The sequence below is a fragment of the Coturnix japonica genome, chromosome 5, assembly GCF_054131305.1.
Source record: "Coturnix japonica strain WE chromosome 5, WE-NBRP24, whole genome shotgun sequence".
Classification (NCBI taxonomy): domain Eukaryota; kingdom Metazoa; phylum Chordata; class Aves; order Galliformes; family Phasianidae; genus Coturnix; species Coturnix japonica.
Genome location: NC_140667.1, coordinates 38,108,474 through 38,127,570, shown reverse-complemented (window position 1 = coordinate 38,127,570; position 19,097 = coordinate 38,108,474). Strand labels below are relative to the sequence as shown.

At 43.0% G+C, this 19,097-nt stretch overlaps 1 protein-coding gene across 5 annotated transcripts in view; it reads right to left on the bottom strand.

Annotated features, from left to right (window-relative positions):
* Window positions 1–19,097, bottom strand: part of ADCK1 (aarF domain containing kinase 1) — a 76,220-nt gene that overhangs the window by 18,878 nt on the left and 38,245 nt on the right. For 4 of the 5 annotated variants that reach the window (XM_085549289.1, XM_085549288.1, XM_015865225.3 and 1 more), the window contains exons 5-6: window positions 5,985–6,143; window positions 2,196–2,354 (exon numbers count right to left, since the gene is read on the bottom strand). In XM_085549289.1, coding sequence (XP_085405415.1) covers window positions 2,196–2,354; window positions 5,985–6,143 — 318 coding nt within the window. Of the gene's footprint in view, window positions 1–2,195; window positions 2,355–5,984; window positions 6,144–16,405; window positions 16,572–19,097 lie in introns of those variants that run through there. The other variant, XM_085549290.1, reaches the window with a different exon arrangement.

The window sequence follows — 19,097 nt, the reverse complement described above, 5'->3', positions numbered from 1 at the left end:
CACCTACAGCCAGATCAGGTTGTTCAGCACCATGTCCAGCCTGACCCTGAAATGTCTCTGGGGATGGGGCATTCACCACCTCTCTGGGCATCCCATTCCAGTGCTTCACTACCCTTAGCACAAAAAATCTTTTCCTTACGTCCCCTCATTTAGATTAAAATCATTTCCACTTGTTCTGTCACAACAAACCCTGCTGAAGAGTCTGTCCCTTTAATTCTTATATCCCCCTTTAGATACTGAAAGGTTGTTCTAAGGTCTTCCCACAGCCTCTTCTTCCCCACGATGAGGAGTCCCAGCACTCTCAGCCTGTCCTTGTAAAGGAGGTGCTCCATCCCTGAATCATTTTTGTGGCCCTCCACTGGACATACTCTAGCAGGTCCACATCTCTCCTGTACTGAGGACTCCACATCTGGATGCAGTATCCCAGGTAATGTCTCACCAACACAGAATAGGATCACCTCCCTTTACCTGCTGCCCATGCATCTATCAATGCAGCCTAGGATACAGATAAAGCAGATACACACTTTGGATCCTGCAAAGAGAAAGATAGTTACGCATCTCCCTCTCTTTACCCACATGACCTCCTGCCCAGCAAGGTTGTGGATGACTGTTCCCTGGAAGCATTCAAGGCCAGGCTGAACAGGGCTTTGAGAAACATGGTCTAGAGGGAGGTGTCCCTGCCTATAAGAGGGTTGGAAATAGGTGATCATAAAGGTCCCTTCCAACCCAAACACTGTGGCTCTCTTCAGACCAAAATCCTACCACATAAGTCCCATACAGCAAGCTGCCCAGCTTATCTGGATGTCCACTCTTTGCAGAGTTAGATTCACGAGAAAGCAAACAAACTCCCAAACAAGAAGTCCCTGAGTCCCTCTAGATGCTGTGGTCTGCCTCCTAGGCTCACAAATCCTCACTGCTTTAGATCATTTCAGATGACACTCATTCTTGTCTCAAGATTTACAGGAGCAAGACAAAGGGCTTATAAAGAACCATCTATGTTCTTGGAAATACCTCTCTCACTCACAGGTGAATTCTTCAGTGATTTTTTTTAATTACTCACAGATGCTGGGGTGTAATGCTAGCACATGGAAACAATTTATCTCTGGCTTTAAAAGCTCAACCAGGTTCACAGCACAAAATCCACTTCTTGGCTTCCTTGCGTGTTTAGGAAAATTAATGATACAAGAGCCCGATTCTTCTGTTGCCTTTGGGTGATGAACACGTCTCTGAATTGGCAGGTCAGACGGGAGGATCCATTATTTAGCAATCTCGAGCCATTTGTTATTGTTACACATATTGATATCATGATAGCTCCTTAACCCAGCACGAAAGTGATTGGCCGTCTCCATGGGGATTTACTTCACAGTCTCCTAGTTACAGCTGCAACGGATACAGCTCACCAAGGTACATCACTTCTGGTAAGTGCCCACCCAGCAAAATCATTGGCCTTTGGCCCTCTGTAGCCCTGGCAGCTTTTAGCTATCTGTGTTTCCGGAAAAGCCACTTGCTGCCACCGAGCTTCAAAAGGGCTGCCCCAAAGCTGGTGACAAGGAATTGTAGCCTTTGCATGGAGGAAGCAAGGAGAAAATAAACACATAGGTCTGTAGAGGCTAACAAAAACTCAGTTCAATTCAGACATCTACCACTTCCACCTTAGGACTTCTGCATAAACAGGAGATCAAAACCTTGTGTTAATGTCTGTATGCAGGAGGGTCCAAAAGAATAGGGTCTTTTTGCAGTCACTGGGTATGTGCAAATGCAGTTACGTCAGTGACTGTGGCCACAGGACTACAAGCACTTGAGCATACCTGGGTATTTCCAGGATGCACGCAGCAGAAGCACTATGAGTGCAGCTTTGTTTGTGAATGAAGGTAACAGGAACGCATTAGCCATGGATGCATATGCACAGTGTATGCCTACTTCCAGAGAAAGAATATACTGTTTTGAAGGAGGAAAGATACACGCAAACATGTTTCCGCCTGAAATATACACACAGTACACTCAACTCCTCTTGACATCCTCAGCTTCATTCTAGTTTTGTGGTCCATATCAGCAGAGCAATCTAGGAAGAACACGAAAGGACTGAACACCATTCTCCCTCCATACAGTTCCTCCAGGTGATGAACGAGGTGCATGAGGGATGTAAAGTGAGACTACTAATGCACATACATAAATGGGAACACATATTCCCTCACCTTCAGGAAGTCAAAGTTCTTGAGCATCTGCGCAACCTTTTCAGCGTTTCTGCCCTCATTGAGGAAATCCAATTCCAAAGGCAGATTCTTTTTTGCTTCTTCCACCAGCCACATGAACTCAAAATCTGGGAAGATCTGCTTCACAACTAAGAGAAGAACCTGAGAACAACAAAACAGATAGTCAGCCACACTCCAGCTCCAAAGCCACACAACTACCACAGTGCTGAACTGGCAGCTACACAAAGCAGATGTTGTTTTGACAGGATTATTCCATGTGACTTACAAAAACTAAAAATAAAGAAATCCACCCTACGTACTTGTAGGGTTTCTGCAGCGTTATAACACAATATATGGCTTCATGCCTTGATTCTGCAATACAAATTTTGGCTTGCCCTTCCACATAGGCACATCTAGGAGTGAAATAATTGAACAGACACAAAAGAGCAGCAGCCGGAACCCATCTGCTGCTGCCTAGAACTGAGTGAGCAAAGCCCTGGAAAAGTGAGGACAAAACCACATCTTTCCAAGAGAATAGCCCAGCAATTACTTTCAGCTGAATCTTTAACTCTTTTAATTCTAGAAGTCATTGTTTGGCTTCATTGGAACAGTTCTCAGATAACGCAGAAGAGGAATATGTAAAACTAAGATTTTTCACCTCTATGTTACTACTAGCAAAATTTTTGCTAATACAGAAAATCCATCTGGCAATTCAGAGAAGACAGTGAAATTCAGATACAGGGAGTAAGCAACATGCCTTTGACACTTTGGTGGGAAGTGAGTTGCCTCTCAGAGACAGCAACTTGAAGATAGCATCCTCTTCTTAAGGGAACTAGGCAGCTTCACATGGCTTTGAAAAGACCAGTTGAAATGACTCTGGAAACATTTGTTTAGGGCAATGTGTACCAAAGAAGCCAATGAAAGGCAGTCCTTCCTGAAGCAAATCAAGATTATGTGTCTGGATGGCATAATCACAGCTGCACAGCAGCCAAAAATGCTTTCTATTCAGATGAAGGACCAGTTTCTCAGCCAGTGTCACAAATCTACAAAAGCTGACAATTTGCACCATACATTAAGGAAAACAAAAAATAAATCTTTGTGTTTTTTTTTTTTAACTACTGAGTCATAAAACAAAAATAAATCTTAATTTACTAACTTTATCTCACTCATTCTGTATGTCCACCTGAAAATGAAAACAAGCATGCCGTTGTGTTCCTGGACAGTTTTCTTTCCTAGATTTCCACCAACAAGGTGGGGATTCCTGTGCTGCAGGAGAAACATGAAAACATGCACAGAAAGCTGTGATCATTGAAATGTGTGGCAAGAAATAAATTCATGAACCATCACTGCCACTGTTCAGTTGTGTGAAAACATTTATTCTCCACCTCTCTCTCTACCTCTCTTATCTAAATGTCAGTTCCAAACTCAGTGTTCCTTTAAAGTGTAATCACCAGGTTCCAGACACTACTGAATGATTTTTTTACTGTTATATCTAAACGCATAAATCCTTACAAATTTATGTCATCCAAAATGAAATGTAACCAATAATCTTCGTGAACATGTACATAAACTTCATAGGAGCTAATGATGTTTGATGTGAGAAAATTCAGACATTGTTTTTGCTTTCTTTGAATGCTTTTTAGAATCAATTTGCCAACTTGACCATCAGCAGTGACATACTTTAAAAATATTTGGCTTGTCACTTTTCTGACATCTGTCTAACATATTGTTCTGAAATAAGTATTGATATAAGAGCAGAGGGATCCCTCTCTGGATTTATCAGATCGTGTCCTGATTTTTAAAGAGTCAGAAAATCATGTTATGAAACCACAAGTGAATTCAGGAATGTTCCATCTATATTCAGATTCCTTCCCATCAGTCTCTAAAGAAGACACTCTCCAACAACATTCAAATTAACCTCCTATCTAACTGCAGTGGCTGCCCGATTCTTAAAGGACCAGAACCTCAGCGGATATAATCTAGCTTTGTGCACAACCTTGTCGAACACAGTTCCACATGTGATGTGCATGTAAACCAACATTCCAGTGGAGAACTATTAAAAAAAAAGACTGAATGTATCAAGTTGTGAGCTATTTTCCCAAAAACGCACGTACACAGAGTTCCATTATAACAAACTAGACTGCCTGCAAGAAAGACAATACCAAACTGACAGAAGGATGTACACTGTTTTAGTTTTATGTTTCCAAGCAGAAAAAGACAGGAATCATTGAATTATTTTGTCTGAATGTCTCTTAGCATAATTAACTATCACAGTCTCATACAGGTGAGGGGGGATTTTTTATTTTTTTTTTTGTGGCATCCACTGTTAACAGCACAAATATCTCAAGGTGAACCTGGGTCTTGGCTCATTCATACACAGTTGTCTTACTGCACTGATCCCAGTCTTTCTTTATCTTGACTGCTCAGTTTCTGCTATGCTGTCCTGAGCAGGAATGAAGGATGCCATACACCCACTGAGAACTGCTGTGCATATGACATCTCACAAAAGCAAAGTCATGGGGAAGACCACTGCAATCAGTCCTGCAGAAAATCTGAATCAAATCCAAAGCTGCAACAGGCACCGAAGCCAGTTCAAACTGTTCTCAAACAAGTACAGAATCAAACATATTCCATGTTAACAGAATGTATTTCTTGAACTCCAAAATTTATGCTACTACTAATTCAAAATAAATGATGCTACAATTTGATGTGCTCTAACTGGAACCAGCTGTGTTGCTTTGCAGACTACCCAACACTGCTCAGAGCACAGTGTTTTATTTGCCTAAAAAGTTCTAGTTATGCACTCCCCTCTGAGAGAATGCTGGATCTTTGTTTCCTAAACTGCTGTGATGGAGAAGTGTGTCATTGCATCAGCAGTATCCTTAAAACTCTTATCAGACTTCCTGAGCTTCAACCTCCCCTCTTTAGTCCCAAGGACATAATGTCCACCAATAGATGTATTACTCTGCATTTCTGTTGTACGTACAGATACATACTTATTGAAGAGCTAAAAGCATTAGTATTACCACTTACAAATCTAATCTTTCACCTCTCCTACATCTGAGCTTCATTTCCATACCACACCACTGGCATCTTTGATTATTACAATGCAAGAACAGTGGCACAGCTTTTCTCCAGTTTCTCTCTTGGTCACACTAGACTTCAGGAGATTGAGAGAAGCCACAGCATTGTACTGGAAGCATGAGCAGTGCCTACCACTCAGGAAAGGAGCTTCTTTCTAGCTGAACCCTCCTTTGTGTGTCTGCTCCTGTTACGTTACATTCTCCATATTTCAATGTTTTTATTTCCATCATGAATCAGGTCAACATTAAGGAGCCGATCAAGAAATAGAACTGAATCACAGCAGCATTAACCAAAAAAAACCACGCTGACATTGACAAATGATTACTCTTTGGTTACACAGACCAGAATGCAAGGGGAACTGTGACCAGTATAATCTACCAGGTAATGGGCACAGACATTAGAGAGACTTTTCGATTAACGTCCAAATCTCATAAGGACTTGCTCAGTTCTGATTCATGTTTTACCTGTTTATCCTGCTCTCTTCCTTCACTATGACATTTTTGTTCAGTCTTTCCATTCACACAGTCATCCTCACAGCAATCTTCACAAACTTTCTGTATTATTCCCATATGACAGCATTTATGTCTGTGGAAGTTCCAAAGCTACAGAACTGACTGTTGTTACACCTGCTCGCACCTTGGTTGAATTTGGACCCCTCACATTTGCATGACAGTTGCTCAGTAAGTCAAAATCATGAGGCATCTTTACCTCCATGAGGAAAATATCCTTGGAGCTTTGAGCTTGAACCTTTGGATGCTGGATTTTCACGGCCACTGTTCTCCCATCCTGCAGCACTGCCTTGTGCACCTGGGCTAGTGATGCTGCTCCCAGAGGCGTGTCCTCAAAACTCACAAAGAGTTCTTTTATCTGTAAGGAAAAGGGAAAGAGGCATTAGCTTGGGGTGCCAGAAACTACTCATTAAGAAAGTCTGGACTGCCAGTCAGAGACAGTATGCACCAAATCTGAGCAAGCTCAGTTCATTCATCATTCCTGTGCTCCCTGCCTACCCTTTTCATCACTTGGCCTCCCAATGAAGCCTGCCAAGCAAGGGAATGCTCTCAGAGATGGTCTGTTTATGGAAACCTGTGTCAGAGAGCCAGCAGCACGTTTCATCTAGGACATGGAATGGCCAGGCAATGTGTGAGGAACCACTTCAGGCAGTCTTGAAAGCAATTTGAAGCAATTATGGTCAGCATCCCTGGCTACCAAGGGCTGCGGTGGCCATTATTAGCACAGAAGTGTGATATTGTCCTGGCAGACTAAGCAGGCTCCTCTGCACAGTTAAGCTAAGAGGAGTGCCAACATGGTTATGTTGCTTTTGACAGAGCTAGTCTGTGTGTAGTGCTGTCCAGGAATTCTTGTCCTGCTCTGCAGAGCAAGGTGTACACAAGCTCTAAGGTATCCATAAGAGTCAATGAAGGGAACGCTTCCCATCTTTTCCCTGAGCTGGACTGATTTCGGATGAGCAGTTGAGAAGTCTGTAATTTATGCAGAAAAAATAAAAAAAGATAGAAAGAACGTCAGTGCATTTTTATAACCTGCTTTTTAAAAGGTAATTAAAGATGGGAGCTGCAGTGAGCTAGTAATTAAGTATGAATAAAGACTTTCTGAGCAAAGTCTTCATGCAAAGTGTTAAATGAATATTCTTTTTGCTGACAAGGAGAAAAAAATACTACACAAGGAGCAGCTTGTTCCCTTCTGCAGCTGCCAGAGAACGAGCCCCCTCCCACACCACCCTACCCCTTCTCTTCCAGCCCCTTCCACAGAAATCTATTGGTAGCAATGAGCTGGAGTGTTTGCAGCAATTAGATTCCAGCAGAGGCTCAGCTGCCTCCAGCAATTCACGAGGAAGGTGTCTTTCATTTATTTATTTAATTCTGTTTGGTCCTGGCGGCAAAACCAATTAAGTAAAACAACTGCATTTAAAAACAACTAGTAATGTGCTTTTTAATTACAGCAGGTCCATAATTCAAACCTATTGACATTCCTGTCTCGTGAGAGAAAACGTTTTTCTCTCTTCCACCTCCCTTTCTTTTCTCTCTCACTTTGCTGGATTTTGAGATTCTTGTTTCAGATTAGTATAAAGAAACACCTACAGGATGACAGATGGCTCAAGGGATGTGCTGAGACACAGACTTCTACCTTTGTGTGAAGTATGTCTATCAGACGAAGAGGCAGCCTGTTAAGGAGAAAAGACTTAAAGTGCCAGGAGGAACACGTTGGAGACTACAATATTCTTAAGGAAAGAAAAACCACCAACAGAGAATTTGCTACTTGAGGTCAAACTGGGACTTTCTTCACCTCTTCCACTACTCTACATCCTCACATTAAAGGAAAACACCCTTTTCAGGATCCCAGCCAAGATTACCTGTCCACCTGTCACAAAGACAGTAACATCCTCTAGAGGTTAAAGCACAGAACTGGGAGTTCACTGGCCTGAATCTGCTGTAAGATACATTTATAGAAAAACTGCACATAAACTGCATAAAATTCCAGCTGCTCTGGATCTCAAAAGCTTTTAATTGCCTACACTGTCAGTCCAATCATTTTCACCACTACTGAATGCATGCAGGGGAAAAAAAAGCTGCACATATTCCTTCTGGCAGGAATAATATATACAATGTTCTTGTGTGACCAAGTTTTCCAAGGAAATGTCATTTGAATAAAGCTGTCTCGAGAAATTCTTTTGGGCAGAAGGACTTAGTTTAAAATCTTTTTATTAAGGACAGGAAAGCCAGGTTAGCATTCCTGTCCACTAGAGCCAGCCCAGTGGCCCTGCTGCAATTCAAGGGAAATCTGTGCACGCCCACAGGCTCCATGCCAAGGCACCAAGGGGAAGGACCACATTGGGGTCAGAAAATTGATGGCTCCTACAGGAGCAGAATGGGAACGCGTGAACATGGGGGAGGGAGCAAATCACAGCCAGACCATTACATGAGCAGGTGTGAGGCTGAGATAAAGCAGAAGCACAATTACGGCTGGCTCCAAGACCCCACTTAGCAAACTGCCCTCATTCATTACGAAATTGTCCTTTTGCAGCATGCTGGAGGCAACCAGTGCCTCTGAAGAGAGCTGCATGTCCCAGAGAGGCAAAAGTGAGCATGCTATGGAAGCAGAGAAGGGGTGAGCCAGGCTCCTATGCTGTCTGTCACAGAGGTCCTTCCCAAGGAAATGGGTGCACCCAGTTCTTGGAGCAGGCTGTGTGCTCTTACTGCTCACAAGCATCCAGTGACCCTTAAGAAAAACTCTACGCACCATTTCTGCAGTGAGTAATTAGCAAGCAAAGGTCTGGGGCAGTTTTGGAGCCCACCTGATGTGATACTTAAAAATTTTCTTCCAGGCCACAGCTCATCTCAAAGGGCTTTATCAAACTGGTTGTAACCATCTGCAGTCCTAGCAGGAGATTAAACAAACATAGTTTCCAGGCAGGCTTAATAAAGGTTTAAATAAAGAGAAAAGGAACTTTAGTGTTACTCTTCCAAATGAGCATGACAGCCAGCTGCAGGTTTACAGCTGCAGAGGTGGGCAGCATCCCTGCACATAGTGGTTTCCTTCATTAGCTTTATGTGCATCCCACTTCACACAGGGCATGTGTTCAACCAGCAAATGAATATGTCATTGTACTTCTCTGGTTGTAAACACAGCCCTGACTGCTTAGTTCTAAAGAATGAAGCTTGTTTAAAATATGCAAAATCTTTTCGTGATTGTTGGTATTAGTATTCACACCTTAAGGAGCTCTTGAAGGACCCATCTACTCAGATGCTTCTTAGCATGCACCTAAACACTGTCATTAAGCTCAGAGCGCCACTGTACAAGGTGCAGAGCCACACAGGCCCCACACAAGCTCCCACATTCTAAGTGTCCCTACAATCCTCCTCTTGCACTGAAGCACCTTCCCAAAGCACACACTGCTCTGCTTGAGTTCCATGGGACACGTCAGCTGATGCTGCAATGCTGAGCACCAGAATGCCTCAGTGTTTTTTGTGAATCTTGTCCTTAAACACTTAGGAAGTTACTGGAAGTCAATTGGATTTAAGATCCTAAATCCTAAGTCTTTTCTGAAAGCATTGCCTTACGTGACCTGCCCAGCATGTTCTGAGAAGTCTTTGGCAGAGCTGGGATTTAAACCAGATATCCTGAGTTACAGCCCAGTGTCTTAATCTTCAAACCATAAATGTTAAATGTGCATGTCTTGCTAGCTAATTTCTTTTGAAATATACTGCTTCTTAATCCCAACCTTTTTATATCCATGTGCTGCAGCAAATGATCAAATATTGCTGCCTGGTTCCAACCTGCCCACTCAATGCTGAGATACCCTTCTTTCACTCTCCAGAAGGGCTGCCAACAAGCTACCCTGGAGTAAGATCTAAGTCATGGAACCCCTTCCTGACCCAGCACTGAGAATGCTGGTTTTCCACATCTGTTTACAGAAGAACCCTTCCCAGCTCCACCAGAGCCAAACCAATATGGTACAGGTGGGTGACTCAGTAGACTAAATGCTCAGCATTTCCCTGGGGAAGGGAGCCCTCCACCAAAGCACTTCAAGACAACCTTCAATTTTTTTAATGGGGAGGGAATGTCACAGAGCACTTCAGTCATAGAGAATGGGATAGACACCATTCATTCGTTCTGCGGAAAAAATCAGTAGCAGCAAACTGTCAGTTAACACACAAGATGAGCTGACAGCAGCATTAAAAACAAGCTGGGTGGGGGGAAGAGGGGGAAGTATTTTCCCCCATATTGCTGAATGGAATGTTATGGAACTCATTACCACAGGGGGTTACAAATTCCAGAATTCCTGGTGAGCAGAGAAGTCAGTGTAGAAAATCCAACACAAACGGTTGCAAAAACACTAAGATACAACCTCTGGCCCAAGAAATAGCTAACCATCAGATTACAGAAGGTGGAAGATCATATCAGGTAAAGCTTAACTGTATGCCAGCTAAGCTTTCATAGCCTTTCAATGGCACTGAACACTCCCTTCTAAATTACAGCTCCATGGAAAGCAATTTGCAAAAGTGAGCAAGCTTGGTCCCCAGGAACCTTCTGAGGTTTACACACGGATTGTGCTGTCCACAGCCTCCCAGATGGGACAGCGTGGAGCACAGGGATAATGAGATCTGTGGGTTTGCTGGAAGATAGAACCACACATGGGAAAAGAGCACATTTCCCAGGGAAGTTTTGGGGGTTGCGGTTGCCATCTTTACACAGCTTAGCACAGGGTCCCCCTGATTTCTTGAGGCTGAAGAGTTATTCAGCTCTAGGCCTGACACAGCATTTTGAAGAATTATGGCTCCTAGAACTTCTGGAATTCTCCTTATCAATAATGGGACCCTACTGCTTTCAAAAGTCTGGATGCCTCTCCTAAAGTAGGTCCAAGGGATGTGAACCTCACTGCTGACTGGTCACCTTCTCAAGAATGTAGACATAACTGTCCATAGCACCAAGAAACCACCGACCCCTGCAAGAGTGCAAATCCATAGTTCCAGACATAAGAAAATATTACACTGGGGTAGAGTAAGCTACTTCTCAGACAGCAGATGAGGGTTTTTTTCCTATTGCCCCAGCCTCTTTATCCCCTCTATGAAAACAAAATGTGACAGCGTTGCTCCAAGAATTATTAAGACAGCAAAAACTGAAAGATTAGATTTATCGCAGCAGACAGTGGATTATGAAGAATAATTTATCAAACGTCAGAACAAACAGCCTACAATTTATAGGAGGCTTTGTTGAGTCAGTGAAATCTGATTGGGCTTCTCCCCACCTAACGAATGCCAAGCTTAATTGATGGTTCCTAAATGCATCTGTCAAGAATATGTATTTATTAACTCAATATATTTAATAATATTGCAGATATACACTGGACAGCACTTCTCTTCTGAATGGATTCCATCGTGTCCATATTACATACATACAAAAGTGTCCACGTATATAAAGGTATATACTGTGCACCAAATGAATCCAGGTAAAATGAGCGTGTGTATTCTCATGCACCAAAACAACAACATAAGGCTTATTACACAAAATTCCTATGTCTTTCAGTGCACAGGAGGGAAAGCAATGCAGTCCCTTTCAAGGAGAGATCTGATATGCATTATGATGCCTTCCTAGAATTCAGCAGAGCTGAGCTCTAACATTGGTTCTCCCTGATATGCTCCTATGGGATGCTAGGCTACACCACGTTATAGAGCATCAAACAAGCACATTCAATGAAAAGTGAGGTCAGATCGTAACAAATCAAATCACCTGGTTCCACCAACCTATGCTGCTGAGGAGGTAAGATGGTAAATACTGGCATTTGTTCTAAATAAAGGAAATTGCAGTATTCAATCCAGTAAAGGCAAGGACTGTCATGGCCAGATTGGAATCCAGCTGTCTCAGAAGCATCTTCCTGATAAGGAGATAAATGCTTTTTTAATTTATTGATGAAGCTATCAGGTGTCCTCTTACCTTCCTGAGACACAGAATGACAAGATTAACACAGCTCAGACACCCAAAAGTAAACATTTAACAGCTGGACAATTCCTCTTTATTCAATGTAGCCCAGGGAAGCCAAAAGTCTGGACACCCATGACTAAACCAGTCAGAAGCTACAAGTCCACCTCCCTTCCTTGGAAGGCAGAAGAAACTGACAGAATTTAAATGAATTATTTCCTCAGGATACCTCTGAATAGTAACAAATTGCTGTCCCTTCTAATACCTTGATATGGATCTCTTTCCAGATGCAGTTAATCAGAACAATGACCAGGCTCCTTCAGCATCCCACTTTATTCCACCTCAGAAAACACACCTGGTACAGCTAGTCCCCTGTCTGCTAACTTAAACTACTTCCACAACCTACTCTGTAACTTGCCTTCAATAGCAGCCAGTGTTTTCCAATCCAGAGCCAAGCTAGTCCACCAGCACCTGTGCTTCTGGGGAACAGAAGGTAGAAGACATACTCTAAACAGCATCACTGCACACTGTTTTGCACAATATAAGCATCTTAGCATATGCAAAATGCACAGAACAAAGCATATGTATGCTTATATATTCCTGTTCACATCCCTCCATTTCATCACACTGGATAAGAAAGCAATCTGTGAGCCTTTCTCTCTCTCAAATGGTGCAAGCAGAAAGATGCCCCAATTTGCCCCATGTTTCATGCCCTCCCTTTGCACATATAAACAATACCTTTTTTCTTAATTTGCTCTTTCATCTTGAGCTGTCTCCCACTTGGATTGAACAGTATTCATTAAATCCACTCTTTTATCTCTGTCGTTTTTGAGAAACCTCTCTTGCATCCTTCCTGTCAGTGAGGATGGAGCCACACCTGTCAATCTTTGAGATAGATTGGAAGCACAGTTCTTCACGAGCATGAAACTTGTCCACTCCGTGCCATTTTTTGTGTTTTAATTGAAAAGACTCTCTTTCTTTTTTTTCCCCTGCTAATGAGGCTCCCCATCCTTGTTAAACTAGCGAGCAGTGAAAGCAGGGCAGAAGACAACTTTCTGCTGGCAATAAATGTTCTTTTGCATCATGTCTTCTCAAAGGGATTCTCTTACTCTCTGATTAAGGAGAGGGATCCCTTTCTACTGCGTTCCCTGTACGTCCCTCTTCTGCTCCCAACCAATAGAGCAGAAAGTGCTAACAGCAGGAACACTCCTCTGGCTCCTAAGGAAGACATCAATGGTCTTCTGCTTTTCTAACAGATCTGTCAGCATGTCTGAGCAGCATCCTCTTCTCTTTCCTGGCTTTCTAGAAACATTCCACCAAGCTCTGCCCACAGACACTACCCTCACCAACACTTCTGGATCATAGCTCACACAAAAGTCTCATCTCCTTTCTGATGGCTTTTAGTTCTACCTCTGTAGCCTAGATCAGCCTGCTACTGGCCAAACTAAAATTTTCAGTCTCTCAGACATCTTACAGATGTTTATCTCTTTGTTCACAGACAACACAGCAAGAGTAAGCTTCCTAATCCTTTCACTCCTGTTTCCTTTCACACTGCAATAGGCAACACCACCAACCTGTCAAGCATGCCTGCAATCTTGGCCTTTTCTTCAACACTGACCTCCTTCTAGACCTCATCTCCAGGCTAAGTCTAAACCTTGCATGTTTCTTAAGAACAACCCCTCCCTTCCCCAGTGGTCTTTTCAACACTAACACCCATAAATTCCTATCGGCTGTGCATCAAGAGACAGGCTCTTTCCAGCAGTGTCCAGGAGCAGAACAAGTAGCAATGAGCACAAACCAGAACACAAGTAGTTCCATATGAACATGAGAAAATTTCTGCCTATCAGCCCAGTTTTTATCCTGTCACATTTGGATAGCGAAACACCTTTTTCCCTGGGGTTTAACATACACACATAGGTCCGGCCTGAACTATACCTATTCCAAGACAAAAAAAAAAACCAAAAAACTTCCTCAACTCACTCTGTCTTATACCTTTGGCCTCATCAAGATCTGTTTATAATCTTCCAATAACGCCTTCTACCCACTGACCAAACCTGTCTGTTCTCCTTCACCTTCAAGTCTTCATGACTTAATCTGGTAGTCTAGGATGGTTCTTGCCTTTGATGCTCTGATTGTGTTGATCTGCTGCATTCTATCTTACATCGAGTCTACAAACTTTAAAGGACAGAAGCTGATTTTCACTCACACCTGTATAGTGACTGGCACAGTAGACTCCTTACAATGACTACAGCGTTTATTCCACACTACAGCATTGTAGTCATTGTAAGGAGTACTAGTGCTCATAGGTGACAGCAATCCAACCGTTCTGCCCCTTGCCACTCAAAGCTCCCATCCTTCTGAAGCCACACACGCAACAAGATGCATTCAGGTCTCCAATGCTCTCATAACCCCTTGATCACATTTCCAAATCCATATTCCAAGCAGCATATCTCTCCTACAGATATCAGTGGTCTGCTGCACATTTGGAAGGAAATGCCACAGAGATGGGACTAAGCTGGCACATTAAGCAAGAAAGTGAGATTTAAGCAAACACACAGAAGCAAATGAACATTCAAGACCATTCTGACTCCTGGCATAAATACATCCCTGCCACAAATTGGCTGAAAGTAGAGTAGGAAAGGGTCAATGGACCCACAACAACAGGCTTGGCTAAGTCACAGGCAGGAAGAGGTAAGGCTCTGCTGACTGCAAAGATGCCCCAAGGGCCCTGTCAGCAGTAAGCCTGAACAACAGCAGCAGTCCTGTGAGAAATAACCAGCTGCCAGGGCCTGAGGATATACAGGGACCTTTGGGAGCAGACATCACCTGTGCCTCATCTTAAACACCTCTGATTCAGTTTTTAATACCTGGGGGCTTTGAGAAGCATAAGAGAGAAGGGGCTGGGAGGAAATCAAGTTTATGGGCAGGTTTATGCGACTATGCAGAGTGGTGAGGAGGTATCTAGGGATATACACAGTTGAGAGAGATGAGTTACAAGCATCTTAGCAACATGCAAATCTGCACACAAAAAAGGAGATGGCACAGCAAAGTGCATTTACATGCAGTTTGTGTGAGGAGTGGTAGGCAAAATCCACAGAAAGTTAAGTAAAGAAGAGAGCCAAGATGGGTGTTGGAGTATCTCTGAAGAAGTAGAGTGTGCAGGAGAAGAAGAGTGCTGTGCTGCAGGGTACATATCATACACAGGGAGGACAGCACTGCTTACATGAGTGTATGCTACAACAGACCCATCTACTCCACCTCCTAAAACTGACAGGAAAGGGGGGTGGAGAGAGATCAGTGCTCCTGTGAGTACTACAAGGATCACTTCTATGTGTTTCTTGAGAAAGAAATAAAGTAAATACGCTTCTGTGCCTAAGACAAAAAGCAGGAATGGCAGAAGCTGCATTGCACTGCCCAGCAGCCTGTCACCAAGGTAGACAGAGGTATGACACGATGAAAACAGGCAGAGGACAAAGCCAAAGTCTAAGCTAGATTCTGCCCAGCTATGTTCCTTTGTTGGGTTTTGGCCATAATTACATCAATGCAAGTGTGATGAAGTGTTACTGATGTACAACATTACCCAGAAAAATATTAAAGCGTTTTAAAAGAGCAGCTTTGAAGTAAACATGGAAGTAGATGTAGCCCGGTAGATATGGTTATCAGTTTGCACGGCATGCATTTCAAGAAGTGGATATATTGAAGTCACAACATTAGAAGAAAGATGCTAAAAGGTAGTAAAGCCCTGCTGGAAACGTTGAACTCATCATGGAATGACTTTATTTGGAAGGGACAGAAACACTTGCCTCTAGACTACACTGTTCAAAGTCCCATCCACTCTGGTCTTGAATGCTTCCATGAATGGGGGATCCACATCTTCTCTGGACAATCTGTTCTAGTGTGTTACTACTCTCATAGTAAAGAGTTTCTTCCCAACATCTAACCAAAAATCTGATCTCTTTTAGTGAGTCAGTTACTGATACTGATTATGCTTTAATGAGATACTGAAACACCTGAAAAAAGGCACAGCTGTTTAGTCCACCCCACATTAAAAAAGAGTGCAGTGACTGAAGGGAAGCAGAGGTAGGATAACTGTATGGGACCCTGGAACACAGCAAATGAAATCCACAACTGATTCTCTGCCAAGAGCATCACTGACACCCTGCTAGGGAAGGGCAGCAATGCTTCCCCTAATGATGAGGTATATGAACCTATGAGCCCAGAGTTCTCTGCACTGATCCAGGGAAGAAAGTCCTGTGCTAAGCCAGCTACATCATTTCCTGCTTCCTTCTTGTCAAACCACGCTTTGAATATCAACCTCTCCTTTCCACTCCTGTCCATATTTCCACTACTATTCATGGCTCTACTCTGATCCATCCGCTCTTTTTACAGTTTGTTTATTCTCCATCCCTTCCTCCTGTTCCTTCCATGTTTCTTCCCTTGCCCTCAGATCTTGTTGGGCTGCCAGGTCTCTAGTTCAATGACATAATTCAGCTGATTTACCCTCCTTAAAGCAGTGTCTACTCTCATGTAAATCACCCTCCAAAACCCGCCTGTGAAATGGGCTTGTTCACTAAACTCTATGAATAGGAAAGTAGGCACAGCTGGCCTATTCATAATCAACATAAAAAATAGATTAGCACTTTACAGATTAAACATTATCGTTTCAACAGTTAACATAAATCAACTGCACTTACAGATCTAGCATTGCTGCTTTCACTGCAAGGTGACAGGCATTGCAAAGGGAAAGGCTGCCAGTCCAGGGTGCAGTGGTGAACAGCTCATCTGTCTTCCACCTTGATAAGTTCTCATCTGACACCCCAAGGGTGCACTGCCAGAGGTTGTTACAAGGAGAAAAGATGGCTAGGGAAACAAAGGCAGGGGGTTAATTTTTATTAATTCACGCGCATTTACTGAACAATCCAGCAACCCACAATTCTAAGGCCAAAATCCAATTGCCCTACATTCCTCCCTAGGGCTGATGCAGCACAAAAACAGATGGAGCAACAGAGTCAACTCCTGGAAGAGAAACAGAACAGAGAAGCCTCTAAGGAGTGATTGGTATCTAGCTCTGTTTTCTATAGCTCAAAATCATGGTGCCCTTGTAGCTGAGGCAAAGCATTCTATCTAATGTAAGCAGGGACACCCATTCCAAAAAAAACCCCTCAAAATTAACTGAGGGAATCATCTAATCAAAGGGCCAAGGACTGAGATTTACTCCAGATGTGCCCTGTTGTCAGTAGGGCCAAAAGAATGGACCAGTGTCAGCAACTGACCAAGCTGCACTTCTTCCTTCACCAGGTAATGGACACCAAGTCACTGGAGCTGTTCAGTCAACCACACATGATGTGGTTGTGTAGCCAGTGGAGAGGATAAGACCCACAGCGCCAGTGTAGCCAGTATCATTCCTTTCCACCCTGCTCACACACTAAGAACCACTCAGTGTCCCGAAAAGTTAGCTTGAAAAAGCCAACCTGAAATTTCTGAGCTGGTCCTGATGATGCTGAGCATCTTTAACAGGACATGCTCTTAAGAACTGGTCTCACAGCACTTTAAAACAAAAATAAAAAAGAGAGAAATAAGAGTAAGATGTTAGGTTAAGGCCCAAAGGGCAAAACCCAGCCTGTGACAGGTGGTGTGGCATACAAGAGCCCCTCAGAGACTTAGGTACCCCCCTTGCCAGCAGGGTCAAAGACACCAGCAAGCCACAAAGGACAGGACAGCAGGAGTTACATGGAGAGACTTCTTCAGTATAACCCCCTTTAGCAAGCCCTGGTAATTTTAATTGCTCTAGCTTCTTTCTGCCCTTTCCTGATAAATGAGAATAACAGTTAATAGACCTGAACCAATCCATTACATCCAACAAAACGTTTGGCAAAAATTAGCTTTGTTCTCCACTCACAACTGATACACCACTATGGTTTCATCCATTATCAGAAATGAGACAACTAATGTGTATCTTCTACTAATTTTTGGGAATTTGGAAGGGTTGGTGCTGAACAGCCTCTTCCAAGAATTTGCCAATTTGAGATGGAGTGGTTACGTGAGGTCTATAAGGGAAAAAAGCATTGGTTTGCTTCAGCTGAGCTCTCCTGGCACAAGCTGTAGGTCGTGATTTTATTGCTTCACTTGTCACGGACAGCTTCATACGTTTGGCTCTGAACCATGCATCTTGTAAAACCAAAGCGCTGCAAATCTTACATAAAATAAGTGCACAAAGTGCATAATGCTCACAAACGTAACCTGATTTCCACAGAGAACATTAGAAAACTTTCCCTTTTCTGTCTGGCCTGCTTAGTGCAGACTGAAACACTTGGCTCGCTAATGGCGGAAAGAACTTTGAAACCCTCGAGATCCCAATTCCTGCTTCAATCTTCATAACACTTTTGAAAGTAAGGCTTCCCATGTGGAGGATTTCCCATGTTCTCACCCTCAGCAACTCTTTTACAAGAAAGAAAATCTTCAGGCAAGATTAAAGTCCCTTCTATAGCTCAGCATCACTTCATAGAATCATAAACTCTCAGACTGATTCCATAGTACCAGCAAACAGCTCACTAGATTGCCTGCACACCTCAAAAATTCATAAAAATGCGATGTCTATTCTACATGTTAGCAAAACACAGATAAACCAAGCTGGGGCCCCATAACTCATTTTAATATAGCTCATATATATTATATATATATTTATATGTATCTATTACTATATAATTCATATATGTCCTTTGTTTTACCTGCAAACAACCTTTTACCAAAAGATGCCAGATTCACCATGTCACGTTTTTATGTTCCTGATGGGTCAAGAGCTAAATAACTGGACAGACCTAAAATTCAGAAAGAAAACAGGAGATGCAAATAGGCAGAATCAAGTAGGAAATCAGAAGATTAGTGGGTGGACAAATGGCAGGATCCCCTGCTCCCTCAGAGAAAAATCAAGTTTGCTATACCCAGCCCATGCCTGTATCAGAGCATCGAGCAGGAGTACTTCTGAGTGTATCAGCAGATATAGAAGCCTGGAACTGGAATGGCGACCCATGTGCTGATGAGGTTTCTGCCTATGGATGTAGCACTGCTGAGCACATCCACCACTTTCACAGGATGAAAGCATGGAGCACAACCTGGCACAGATGTGCTGCGCACTGCCAGCCAAGACTTGCACCAGGGCAACACTTCAGGTGTCATCAAATCTCTCAGAAAACTATATTGAAGAGAGCCTACCATCTGCACACAAGACACACTGAGACAATAAATTCCATTCAGGTAAGCTATATATTAACCCCTGTGCACCGAACTAATCTGTAAATTAAAGAAATGAAGGTCACTGAGCATGCAAACCAGAATTACTCCTTACTACGCCATTCTTCACTGCATTTTCTGATCTCAAATATTTCA